Here is a 14,015-nt window from a genome sequence, read left to right on the forward strand (position 1 = left end):
TTCTGTATTTTGAACTTTCGAGATTTTGGTCTCAGGATTTTGGTCTTTCACGATTCTGTAACGCTAATGATAGATAGATATATAGATATTATGGGAACTGGTGAAAAGTCTACTGTGAGTCACCTAGAATATCTTATGTTAAAAAGGAAGGTTTTATGTTATGACCTTTGAGACATTTACCTCCCTTAGAGAGGGAGTTTCATACCAAGAGTGGAGACATTTAGAGAATCTAGACCAAAAGAAGCAGTGGACCAAGAAACCATCTGTGGATCTATTCCAGGAATGCCAGGAGACTTACTATGGATACTCAGGAAGTACTAGGGGCCTTCCTCTAGACGTATAAATAGTTACAATGCAGCTTGATTTAAGCTGGTTTACCAAAGCTATGGATTGTCAGAAACTACTGTATTTCTTTGAGACACTATAAGTTGAACATTAAGTAAGAAGAAACAATTCTGAGCAAAACCATAAAGATTTAAGCAGTTAGTGAGCTCTAATGTTCTTTCTTCACTGTAAATAAATAGCACTTAAACCCCAGACAGTCTCCAGTGTATGCTGTATACTGCGGTATTGTTTTGACTTATCTCTGGCCTGTCAAGCTAAAGTTGTTGTACCAAATTGCTATTATACCTGAGATGAGGTAATAAGGAGTTCTTTAAAAAGTAGTGTAGATGAGGAAGAGGGTGAGAATCCCCTGGATGGGAAGTTTTGTCATGATGTACTAGTCCAACTAATTTTGCTCATTTAAATTGTGTTTATTGAGAATATATTTAATGTTATTAGAGCCACTGTTATTATAGCAGACCAAGCATATTTAAATGCCTGTAGCTTGCTCAGTGAATTTTCAGTTTGTCCTTTATATATGAGATTGTATTCCTTTTTTTTTTCAGATGACATGAAAAAAATGTCAGGAGGCATGCTGCAAGATACGGGTGTATTGCAGCAGACACGGGTACTGCTTTATAAAAATGTTCTGACTAAATGGAGGAACAAAACACAGCTGTTGCAGGTATAGAAATATCTTATACTGATTTGCATGCACTGATAAACTAATTATTTATTATGTTTTCTGTTATAATTTTTAATTGTATTGCTTCATATAATAGCATAACCATCATCAAAGTTTTCAACAGCAAACAGTCATACTACCTCATCCCAGACATATCATTTATAATCAGACACTTGACAATGAAAAAGTGATACATTTAGTCTCTCCCCCTTTATGTTCCCCACCCTTACTATGTAGACCTTTTAAATTTATCTTTTCACTTACACTTACCCTCTGGACTTGCCCTCTATCATTTCAGCACTGTCACTTGATCTTGCCTGGCGAAACACTTTCAGATTTCCAGCCCTCTTTCATCTATTATCAATCTCTGCATCATATTTTTAACTTCTTTACTTTCACTGAGTCTAGCCATAATTTTGCTTCCCAGCTAGACATCTCTTTTTTATCCCCAAGGCTGAATTACCTCTCCTTCCAACTTTATGCAATCTTTTTTTTTTTTTTCATTTTATACTTATTTAATTGCATCTCTTCCTTCTCTGCCTTTTCCACCTAGTCTACATCCCTCTGTTTATACCACAAAAACAAAAAGCACACATTATACTGCTTACAATACATCTTCCTCCATATACCCAGAATGTACTTCAATGCCCACTGGGTCTTTTTACACTCTGACCACATGTGCAGTTGGTCAGACCTCCCCGTCTACCCCTCCAACAGTTATTATCTGGCCAGCATGCTTCCTGCTGCAATATCACTAGGGATCTATACCACCTGGGCAAATATCTATAAAACACACCCTTACTGTGTCACATATTGCTACCCTCCTTGCCTGTCTCCAGATTCTCCCACCAAAAAAGAAACATCTACTCCCCATTTTCCATTCTCCTTTAGTCAGCACTTCATTAACGTTATATTGCATCTTTCTCTTTAGTCTCCCTCAAATCCCTCTAAATCACCCTTTCTTTGTTTTCTGAACACTCCCCTTATCCCTACCACTGATCTGCCTTCTTACTTTAGTCTAATCCTGTCCACCTCCTCTGTTTTTTATTTCTTCCCTTATTTTTCTTCACAAAACCCCCACAGAAAAGTCAGACTTCTCTTATCATGAATTCCTCCATTTCCTTAAATTCTTTTACATCTGCTTGACTGTTTGCTACCCTTCCACCTTCTTAGTCATGCTTTACTTTTTCAACTCATGGCTGATGTCACATCCAAAGCTTCCATGCCTGTACCCATTTTGGCCTTCTAACTCTAAGCACCTTAAAGGAAGGTACAATATCCTTATCTTATCCTACTTTCTATATACGTTATGACTATATCACTTTTGTCTTTTTCACTGACCCATCGAGTCCTTCATTTTCTCCTACATTTTGTGCTTCTCACTTATCAAGATATCATTAAACACTTTTCCGTTCTTCCATCCCTTTAATCTTTCATAACTAACTCTAACAACCCTCACCCCATCAATATTTTCTGCCTGTATATTTACTTTGGCTATTCTTCCTTCCTCCGTTTTACTTTGGGCTACCAACTATAGACCTACCTGAATGTATTACATGTAAATGAATCAGTTCTAAACCCTTCTGCTCTTCCCTTTAACAGAAACACTGTTTTATCAACAAACCATTGACTTCTTCATTTTTCTCCTAAATTGCTCCCCTATCTTCTGCTGTGTAGTTTCATAGATATATACTAGGTTAGCTGCTCTTGCAGGCTATCTTAAGCCTAGCCAATTTCACTCAAAGGTGACAATCAAATCCTGTACCTTGTGTTTATAAAATACATTAACCAGTATGCCAGCTTCCTTCCCCCATATGCCCTTTAATGTTCCATGCAGTTTAACATCCAAATACTTATCACCCCTCTTACCAAGATATTTACCTATTGTCACTCTTCATATGTGCATTGAGAAGATGTTAAGGCTTGGGTGTTGTTTTAAGTAGTTTATTGTATACAATTACATCAGGATGGATGGCAGGAACATTAAACTTAAAAAGAAACTATCTAACTAACTGACTGACTACATACTTTCATGCTCTCCCTCTGGCTGCTCACTTAAAATGGCGATCTTGCTTGTACATGCTCAGGACTTATATGCATGTGCTGACTCACTGGAAGGCTTCACACACTGATCTACGTCCTCTTTCTTTACTGAGCTATCTCATATAAACAATGACATTTGAATAGGCATGCAATTATACAGACACTAATAAAGAAAAACACCAGTCATGTCCATGTTGCTGTACATCTGGAACTAGGTTTTGAGATGCACCTGATCTCGTGACATAATAGTGAGGACTAGCTTTAGTAACAGGGACAATCACTGTGGAATGTTTTGTTTGAGGAGTCTCAGGGATTTTCTCAGGAATGGGGACTGCTGATGGAATGTCCTCTGGAACAGGAACATTGGATAAGTCACTTGGAGAACTACAGTCGTTATCAAAGGCAAGATGTTGTAACACTGATTCAGACACTGGTAACAAATACTTCTGATTTTGTCTGAATTCCATTCCTTCTGATTCCACAAAGTATGACCTTGGCTGTTGACACAAAATTTTCACAAGTCCTATGTGATCAAAACCTTTTGACGTCTGCATCCTCGCTATCTCCCCTTTTTGCAATGAACGGAGGCATTTTCTGGTTTTATCATAGTAAGACTTCTAGGTCAAATGCTTTTTCAACAGTTGGGCTTTTACTGCTTTGTTATTCTTAGCACATGGAACCAATAAATTACTGGTGATGGGTAATGCGGTTTTGGTTTGTCTCGACAAAAGTCTCTAGGCAGGAAAGCAAGATGTTTATCGTGAGGAATGTTTCTCAGATTTAACAAGTTGAGAAAAACATTGGTATTGCCACATCTGGATTTCTCTAACAGCTGTTTTGCACTTTGAACTGCATGTGCAGCTAAGCCATTTGACTGAGGGTATTCAAGACTACTCTTAATATGAACATAGTCCCACTCTTCTGCAAATTTCTTGAACTGCTGACTTGTAAACTGTGTACCATTGTCAGAAATAACTCTGTGAGGACTACCATGGACAGAAAAATGTCACTTCAACTTAGTAATGACAGTACTGGAAGTTGGGCTGGGAAGTTGGTCAATCTTGAACCAATTTGAATAAGATTCTACTAACACCAAGTAGTTTTGACCATTCCACTCAAAGATATCTGTGGCTACTGTCAACCGAGGTAGTTCAGGAACCTGGCTTAACTGAAGTGTTTTTTTTGTTGATGCAGCTTTGTACTATTACACACTGAACAAGATAAAAGTACTTTCTCAATATCTCTTGACATAGAAGGCCAAAATATTACACATGTCACCCTTCCTTTGGTAGAATCAGTTAATGGGTAGTCATGATGCAAGTTCTTAATGTACTCGTGTTGCAAGGATTTTGGAACAATCACTTTAGGGCCTTTCATGATGATACCATTGTCTGACAAAATCTTATCTCTGTATTAAAAATAAAGTTGCACTTCTACTGGTAAACAAGATTGCTTTGAAGGCCATCCTCGACTGATAAAATGGTTTAGCTTCTGGAGAATTGGATCTGAAGCTGTGTGAGTTCTGAGCTCAGCAAAATATGTAGAAGAAAAATTTCTCACGTCCATGACCTCAAAATCAGGTTGCTCATTGTTATGTTGTTCTGTAGTTTTCTGGGTGAACTGGATAAAATATCAGCAAGATAAAGAAGTTTGCTTTTTGTGTAAACAAACTGAAGCTGTATTTCTGCAGTTTGAACATTATGAGTTGCAGTATGCCAGGAGTTGTTAGCACAGGCTTTCTCAAAATATTGACTAGAGGTTGGTGATCAGTTTTGATCTGTATAGGTCAACCATAAATATAATCACAGAACTTCAAACATGCAAACACAATTGCCAAAGCTCTTTTTCAATCTGGGCATACAGCATCTCAGTCTGAAAAGAATTCTTGAAGCATAGGCTACTGGTCTACCCTCTTGAAGAATGACTGCACCAAGACCAAACTTAGAAGCATCATAGGAAAGAGTAACTGGATTGTGAATATCATAGTAGTTGAGAGTTGGTGGGTTGGGGATTTTCTGTTTCAGGACATCAAATATCTTTGGTGCTGTTATGACCATGACCAAATTATATCCTTACATGTCAGTTCTTGTAATGTTGCTGAAGGGTAGCTTAAATCTGGAATGAACTTATTTAGGTAGTTGACCATGCCAAGAATACGTTGTAGGGCTTGGACACTGTCTGGAGCTGGCATCTCGAGAATAGCTCTTTGCTTGGAAGGATCTGGTCATAAACCTGAACTGGTAAACAAATGACCAACATAAGAAACTTCTCATAGCCTGAACTTGCACTTCTGAGGATTCAGCTTAAGAATCACTTCATGTGCTCTTTACAGAACTTTCTTGAGGTTTCTGTCATATTTGACTTCACCATTGCCTCCTACTAGAATACCTTCTATTATAATAGCACAGGGATAGCCAGAAAAACAAATTGCTCTATTGCACACTGAAAGACTTCACTAACAAAATTTATTCCAAATGGCATTCTCATAAATCTGTATTTTCCTGAATGTGGTTAACAATAAAGATCTTCTGTCAAGCAAAATTTGCCAAAATGAACTCTTTGCATCTAAGACATAAAAAAAAAAAACCATCTCTGACTGAGCACATTGGATGATGAGGTCTTTTGATGCTTTGATCAGATCTCTTGGTTCAATACATATTTGGTTCCCAGCAGAGTAACATGAAAACAGTACTGAGCCTTTGGTTTGAATCTCTTTACCATCATAAGCAACAAGCTTTGCACACTTTGTCAAGTTAAGTTGTTCTGTAGCGTTTACTCTAGCAAATGTTTCTGCTGAGATAACATTGCACTTTGAGCCAGTATCTACTTTGAGCTCTACAGGACTCCCATTAATCTAAACATTACAAAAGATCTAATTCTTTGCCCACAAATCTACTGTACTGACTGTTTTGGATTCCAAGATGGTGGTCATCTGAGAAGCACCCTCTTTTCTTAGCTCCATCTACATCTAGTAGGTTAACCCTATAAACTCAAGATTACATAGGCTAAGACCTTGTACAATTGAATATCTACGCTTCAATTTTTAAATATATAAGGAATTTACACATAAACTAATAGTTTTAGTACTCTAATCCTGCTCGTTTCAACCAGCAACTGAAAGCTAATGAAGGTACACATGGATCTATAGAGGCCCAAGCTTTCAGTACCTAAATAACTGACAGCACCCACGAGGATAGAGTCAGAGATTACAATGCCAAAAGAACCTGAAACTATGGATATTCAAACCACAAAATCCAAACTATCAGCCATCTCCACATCACCAGAAAAAGAGGCAAAGAGGTTGAGATCATCCAAATCCGTGCAGGAGCAGCCAAAGGATCTGATTAAACAGAAGGCTGGCAGATCACTACAACTGGATGAGCTGAAAAGCACTCTGCTACCTCTGCAAGTGGCCATGCAAGAATTAACCATGAAAATGAGCTCTTTCGGCTCCTCGATCAATAAAATAGCTGACTTTCTAGATCTTGTTGAAGGAAGATCTAAATCCAATGAGATAGAAATCGAACACAGAAAAGAGGAATTAAAAATGAAAGACAAAACGATCTATGACATGCAAACAAAAATCTTGGATCTAGAGGCTAGAAGTAGGAGGAACAACCTGATTATTAGGGGGTCTATCTGAGAAATACGAACTAAATCAACTTCTTGAAGTTACTGCACAAATCTTTAGCAACTTATGTCATGAGAGAAGCCCTCCGGCTAAATACATCATTGAGAGAGCACACAGAGCAATGCGGAAACAGCAAATCGCCACAATACCAAGACCTGTCTATGTCAAAATGCTTAACCATCAGGATGTGCAAACTATTCTATCAGCTTATAAGAAAACAAACCATTTTACTTGGAATAACCAAAACATTGTCATCTCCCAAGACTTACCCCTTGAAATAAGAGAGAAACACTGCAAACTTTCCCCCTACCGTGCTGACCTTATTTCACGCAAAATTAAGTTCCAAATGAAATTTCCTTGCTCTTTGTCATTTACCTACAAAAAAACAAAATTCTATATGTCCTCACCCAAGGAAACGGACTCGATCTTTGCCAAATGCTTTGGTTCAACGCCAACTATTCAGTGAAGCCCCCGACTACCTCGTCCCGCCTACCAGAGGCTCTTACAGCCTTTTTGATCATCATTGCTGTTATCATGTCTTTATTCTCATAAATCTATAACTTGCCTTTTTATTAGTTAGCTCCTGAGTCGTCCATGATATGCTAGGAATGTCTCTTTAGTTCCAGTTGCACTGGGGATCCATGAAAATGGCGGTTGGTCTGGGACTTGACTGATGCAGCTCTGAAGCCGGAAGTTTGGTGGCATACATCCTTTGTAGTCCTAGAATGCAGTGCTCAACCTGGAAAGTGTTATCCTTGATAGCTGTGGTGTTCACTTACACCTGGATGATCCGATAATCAAAAAACTCATTAGAAGCTTGTCTATTCGGGAAGGAAGGGTGAGAGTTATTATCTTCCCTTGATTTCCTTTAGCACAGTCGATATGCATGGCAGAGCCAATACACTTTATCCTTTGGGGTCTCGGGCTTCGATCCACTCTGCCGGATCAGGCCAGATGCCTGTTATATTAGATGTTGCCTAATATTAACTTGTCTGTTGCTAGCCTCTAGGATATTTACTCATATCCCTTGGTGACAGGGTGCTTACGGCTTGGACTGACAAAAGCTATGATGGACTAGCATATGTAGAATTGTCATTTTCTCTGGAATTGTTCTATCCCACTATTATCTGTAGCTGGGAAAACTTGGTTATATCCTTTTATAAGTATACTAGTGGTTACTCAAGAGAAACTTCATTCATTAAACTAATTGCTTCAACTGTAAATTTACTAGAAACCTCTTGAGCTTTGTTTACCTTGTATGTGTGTTTAATTTTAGTTATATTAGAGTACTTCAACCAGAGATTATTCAAATTATTATACAGGGTCTAATTTTATTTAGTTGACCACCTTTTTTTCAGGTTATTATACAGTTTTTGGAAGCTATTTGGATTTATTAAGTAGGGTTGTTGATGGCATCGTTGGGAATTAGATTGATGTTGTATATTACTTGTAAATATTGTTGGGTCTTTATTTTTCTTTTTTTCTTTTTAATCTCTAAATGTTTGTTAGGTTCATGTTCACTTAGTGTATTTTGTTTCTTTTCTCTCTCAATTGTAGGGGTTATGTGGTTAGGCACGGGGATAAAATTGAGTGAGTTTTGTGACATATTTTCTATAATGCTACATACTGCAATTCTACTGGAGTTTACTCTTTATTACTTATCTTACACAACAGAGACTTTTATAGTATTAAACTGACTCCAAATACTCATGGATAAAGTTTGGAATATTTCTTCTTGGAATGTTAGGGGGATGCATGAGAAAAACAAGAAAAATCTGGTGTTGCATCTTTTATGCAAGTCCCAGTCGGACCTTTGTTTTCTCCAGGAAACACACATGATAAATGAAGAATGGGCCAAGGGAAAAAAATAGAAAATGGATTAGAGACATTATCCCATCGGGCATGAGCCATAATTCCCAGGGGGTGGCGATCATTATCAAAAATTCCTTTAAACCTACGATTGTGGAAAAAGGGGCTGACCAAGATGGGAGGTGATGTTATTTTACATGTGTGTCACATAATCTAAGTAAACCTGTGTTATTTCTAAATCTATATGGTCCATGCTCAGGGCAACAAGAATTCATCATGAAAGTTTATAAATTCTTACTCAAGTTTCCAAACCACATACTTGTCCTGGGTGGGGATTGGAATATGGTCTTAGACCCTATCATGGACCGCTCAAGTAAGGCTAAAGTTATAAATACCCAGGATTCTATAGCACTAAGAGAGTTAATACTTGATTTTGATTTGATGGACCCAGTTTTGTTCGGATGCGACTCTGGGAATAATAACTTTTTTACTTACTTTTCCAAATGTCACCACTCCTGGTCTCACATAGACTTTTTTCTAATATCTAACATTTTAGCTAAAAGGCAAATCAAATATTTAACTGAGCCTAGATTTCTTTCTGATCATTCAAGGTTAATCTTAGAGATAGGTTTTACACTCAACTCGTCCCCATCTTATAAAGCTTATAACTGGTCTCTTAACAGTAATTTGCTAAAAGATCAGCTACTAATCAAAGAAATTACAAGGCCATGTCAAACCCAGAGCTGTTGGACATGCTACACTTAAAGAAATCCCAATCCCTCAGAGCTACATGCTCCAGGGATCTAAACCTTGTCATCACAATAAACAAAACATGCTGGAGGGATAGGTTCCTGACCCAGAGACTCCCCAGACTCTGGAATAGATTGCCCATACATGTCAAGCAGAGTGCCTCTTTGGACCTCTTCAAGAGGAATCTTGACGACTGGATAGGAGAAAGGAAATTCACCCCAGGGATCACGTCAGTCACCCTGCTAGACAGGGGTCCAGGAAAGTAAATAATGTGGAAAGATATAGCCAGGGAATTGTTATGGCTAGGCTTGTATAGGCCCTAGGGCTGATAGCCTAGTACCAACCTATGAACCTATTACTTTTATTCTAAAAAAACTCGTCTCTGCTTCTCGTGACAGTGATATCCCTTTTGATGTTAGATGGGCAGCATGTAAAGCTGTGATTAGGGGAATCCTTATCAGGAAAGCCAGCTTTTTCAAAAAACTGAATAAAGAAAAGGTAAACAACCTAGTGACAGAGATTAAGACCTTGGACGACAAACTCTTAGCTTACTACTCCTTAGACACTGAAAAAGAGCTGCAAATTAAACAAAAAGAACTGTTTGATTGCCATCAATGTAACCTTTCCCTCCAATAATTAAGATATATTTTTAGATATTCTGAATACTTACAAACCCCTTCTAAAGCTCTAGCCAGGCTAGTAGATAACACGCCTAAATCCCCTAGGATCACTTTCATTTACCATAATAACACGCTTTACAAATCTGATGCACAGATTATCCAACTTTTTCACCATATATTCTCAGATATCTATGCTAGTAATAACATGCTTCCTACTTGTGATGAGATGGAAAAATTCCTGAACAAATTTACCTTCCCAAAATTAACCGAGTCTCAGAAAAGTTTCCTTTCAGCTCCACTAGCTATGTCAGAAATTCTGGAGGCCATTGATAACCTTAAGGTAGGGAAAGCCCCAGGCCCTGATGGCTTTTCCTCTGATTTCTACAAAACATTTAAATTTACCCTTGCTCCCATCCTGCTTAAACTTTTTGAATCCTTCTCTAATAAACGTATAACGGACCTATACATCAATCACACTAAAACTATACTAATTCGTAAAAACACTCTGGATAGTTCTAACTTAAATAACTATAGGCCAATCTCCCTTATAAATGTGGACATAAAAATTATCTCGGCCATTCTAGCAAACAGACTTAAAAAAACTATGCATACCTTAATTTCTCTGGAGCAAGCGGGCTTTATGCCTAACAGACATATGTGGGACAATACCTTAACATTAGAAACCATGATAAATCTCACCAAAAAAGAAAGAAACCCTAGATATGCTATGGTGTTGGATGCTTGTAAGGCCTTTGATCGGGTAAACTGGAACTTTTTGTTTCTGGCTTTGATTTCCCCCCTGACTTTATCAATATTATCAAAACATTATACAATAGCTCCTATATATGTTTACATATAAATAAGCAATATTCTCAACCGATAAAGATAGCAAACGGTACTAGACAGGGCTGCCCTCTATCTCTGCTACTCTTTAACTTATATTTAGAAGCCTTTTTCCTGTATATTTCGCAAAAAACTTATCACTCAATTCCTAAAATTAACAACACTAACATTAGTTTTACGGCTTTTGCTGATGACCTGAATCTTTACTTTGAACATCCTCTATCTGATACTAAGAAGATAATTGAATCCTTGAATACCTTTGCCTCTATCTCAGACTATCAAATCAATTAAAATAAATCCTTTATTTTCCCGATCAACCCTACAGCACATAAACAATATCTCTTTCCTGATTTTTCCTTTCGTACAGATTACTCTCTTAAATATCTAGGAGTTTCTTATGACCACTCTTCCTCTTCTCTTCTACAGTCCAACTTAGCAAAAGCCTGGCTTTCTATCTCCCAAGACATTTTGAGATGTTATGTTAACTAAAACCTCTATCATTAAAATGAATATTCTTCCTAAACTCCTCTACCATCTCAACTCTTCTCTTTCTTCGGCTTCAAGTCTTTTCTTTAACAGAATTCACAAAGCTCTTGCAAAATTCATTTGGCACCCTAAGTCGGTAAGAATCTCATACCAAAGACTTATTTTATCTAAATCTCTAGGGGGCCTGGCGATGCCCAATCTCATTTTATATTACAGAATCATTCACGTGAATAGGATATTTGCTATTGCTAATCATCAACCAAACTATTCTACTTGGACTCCTTTGTGGGTCAAATTGTGGTATAACCATGCCATTAATAATGATCTAAACCCTAGAGCTTTACCTTTCTTGAGTAAATTAAACCTTAAGAAACTAAAGTTACATCATTCCCTGAAGGGGTTAATTAAGACTTTTTAGGAGCTGTTCCAAACTCTTAACCTAGGAAATGCTCTCCTTCTATTTTAACCTAATCATTTTAACTCGAATTTAAACCTGAACGGTAAAATGGTCAACTTGAGTAATTATCCATTAATTAAAGACTTTATCTTATGAGATATTCATAAATTCAGCCATTTCTCACTAACAGATCATCGAACTGCTTTGGTTCTGCCCAAAAAATATACTATTATCCTGAGGCAATTAAGAGAGCTTACCTCATCTTTTCTCCACAGTTATCCCAGTTCTGATGTTGAACATAACTGAGTGGCCGCCCTATTACAAAACTTAGTTAGTAGAAAAAACATGCTTTCCATAGCCTACAGAACCTTTTCCTCATTTCTAAATCAAGGGAAAATTATTTTTGCGGATTACTGGGAGCAACAGGGTTCAAGTCTCTCACCACAGCAGAAAGTACTGCCAATAAAATCTACTCTTAGGTATTCTCCCTATAAAAAACTTTTGTATACACAATTTATGATTACAAACAACTTATATCTAACTCTGGTCCACTTGAACAAATTTTATCCAAATGTATCCACTTCATGCTCCTGTTGTTCTTACCCCCATGCTGATATCATTCACATTTTGTGGTTTTGTAGATACTCTCATAGTATTTAGTGTTCTCTCAAGGTAAGGCTGGACAAAATGGGTTACCATAAATCTACCTTATCCTGGGAAATGGCTTTACTACACATTACCAGCCTTAGCATACCCAAACTTAAACTTAGAGCCCTAATTAAACTCTGTCTCTTAATAAAATTTTACATTACCAAGCACTGGATTGACCGCTCCAAACTGTCCTGGAGAGACTTTAAGAATCTGGCAATCAAATATATCACTTTTCAAAAACTGCTAATAATTAATCCCCACAAACGAGCTTCATACCAGGAATTTTGAGATTTTATTTTTCTTCTTCTGACTGATGACTAATGAGTACTGCCTACATGTCATTTCATGCCCCTTGCCCATCATAAATTCTATTAGCCAGGTCACCCTTCCTATGGTGTAGGTCTCCCTTTTTGATCTTGGTCATGGCTGTGTTTGTTTCTTAGTTTCCCCCATTTCTTCAGTACTCTGTTTGTTGGCTGGGGTGAATTGCAGTATGGTAGACATTGTATCTACACTACCTTATAAATCTAGCATTTGGAATTTTTCATTTTTGTAGCATTTCCTTCTCTCCTCTGTGTATTGGCACTTACGTTTATAGGTTATAATTTTGATCACTTATGTATTAATGTTCAAGTTCAATCCACTTACTGTTGTAATAATGTGTTTTTCTTATGCCTGTTGTATTTATCAAAACAAATAAAGTGTGTTTTGAAAAACAAAATCTACTGTATTGACTGTTTTAACAAGCACAGAGACACCATCAACATAAAAAGTAGGGTTGCAGCTTTATAATTGATCAACATGTCTCTTGGAATGCCCTCTTTTAATACATTTGCAAAACCTTTTGAAATGATTCCACTTATTGCAAGAATGACACTGTTGACCAAAAGCTAAGCACTTTACTCTTTTGGACTCATGATTCCCACTACAGTGATGACAGCTGACAATAAAATTTGGTACTGCAGCTAAATTTGTTGGTTTATAGTTGATATTAGAAATGGAGGTAACCACGGACCCTTTTGATTTTGCTGACCCACCCTTGTGCTTCACTGAGCAGTCTCTGGAATTTACTGTAAAGACTCAGGGTTTCCCAGGAACTGTTACAGGACCTGCAGTAACTGCCATGTGCTTGGGCCTGTTTCTTTTAACCAGTTGCTGCATGCTAACAACATGAGCTTTGTCATTTTGCCTTCCACAGCTATTCTCATTTGTAAGCATACATGTGTGCTTTTCTGTAACCTCATATATCTCACAAATCTCAATGGCCTTATTTAACATTTAATCACTGTCTTGAAGCACAGTCTTTCTCACTGTGTCATTATTAATATCACACATAAGCCTGTCCTATATCAACTCATCTCTCAAATCACCAAATCTGCATGCTTCAGCTTTGAGAAATAAAGCTGTTATATATGCTGCAAAACTTTCCCCAGACTTTTATATGATTTCCATAGTAATATTCATTTAGGGGTCACACATTTCTTTAAATTTACATTTTAAGCATTCAGGGTCTTCTCTTGTTTTACTGGTACCACTATGTGGCAGTCTTACCTCTCCCCTGCAAACACAGCAGGTATATACACAAATGAACACTATTTCAATAGCCTCCGAATCAGCTACATTATGCAGAATAAATGCCTTTGTACATGTGTCTTTGTCAGAAAAAGCAGCCTGTATGAAAATATATTTTTGCTCAAACACTCTCCAATTTTCTGCAATATTGTCAAACACAAGCAGTGCGGGCCTGCAAAATCCTTCTGCCATGCCCACAGATTA

The 14,015-nt window shown here is 37.4% G+C and overlaps 1 protein-coding gene across 1 annotated transcript in view; it reads left to right on the forward strand.

Annotated features, from left to right (window-relative positions):
- Nucleotides 1-14,015, forward strand: part of LOC122814124 (cholesterol transporter ABCA5-like) — a 951,316-nt gene that overhangs the window by 227,945 nt on the left and 709,356 nt on the right. The window contains exon 2 of the mRNA XM_044086739.1: nt 891-1,009. Coding sequence (XP_043942674.1) covers nt 891-1,009 — 119 coding nt within the window. The remainder of the gene's footprint in view (nt 1-890; nt 1,010-14,015) is intronic.

Source organism: Protopterus annectens, chromosome 10.part0, assembly GCF_019279795.1.
Source record: "Protopterus annectens isolate FY-2018-M chromosome 10.part0, PAN1.0, whole genome shotgun sequence".
In the NCBI taxonomy this organism is placed as follows: domain Eukaryota; kingdom Metazoa; phylum Chordata; order Ceratodontiformes; family Protopteridae; genus Protopterus; species Protopterus annectens.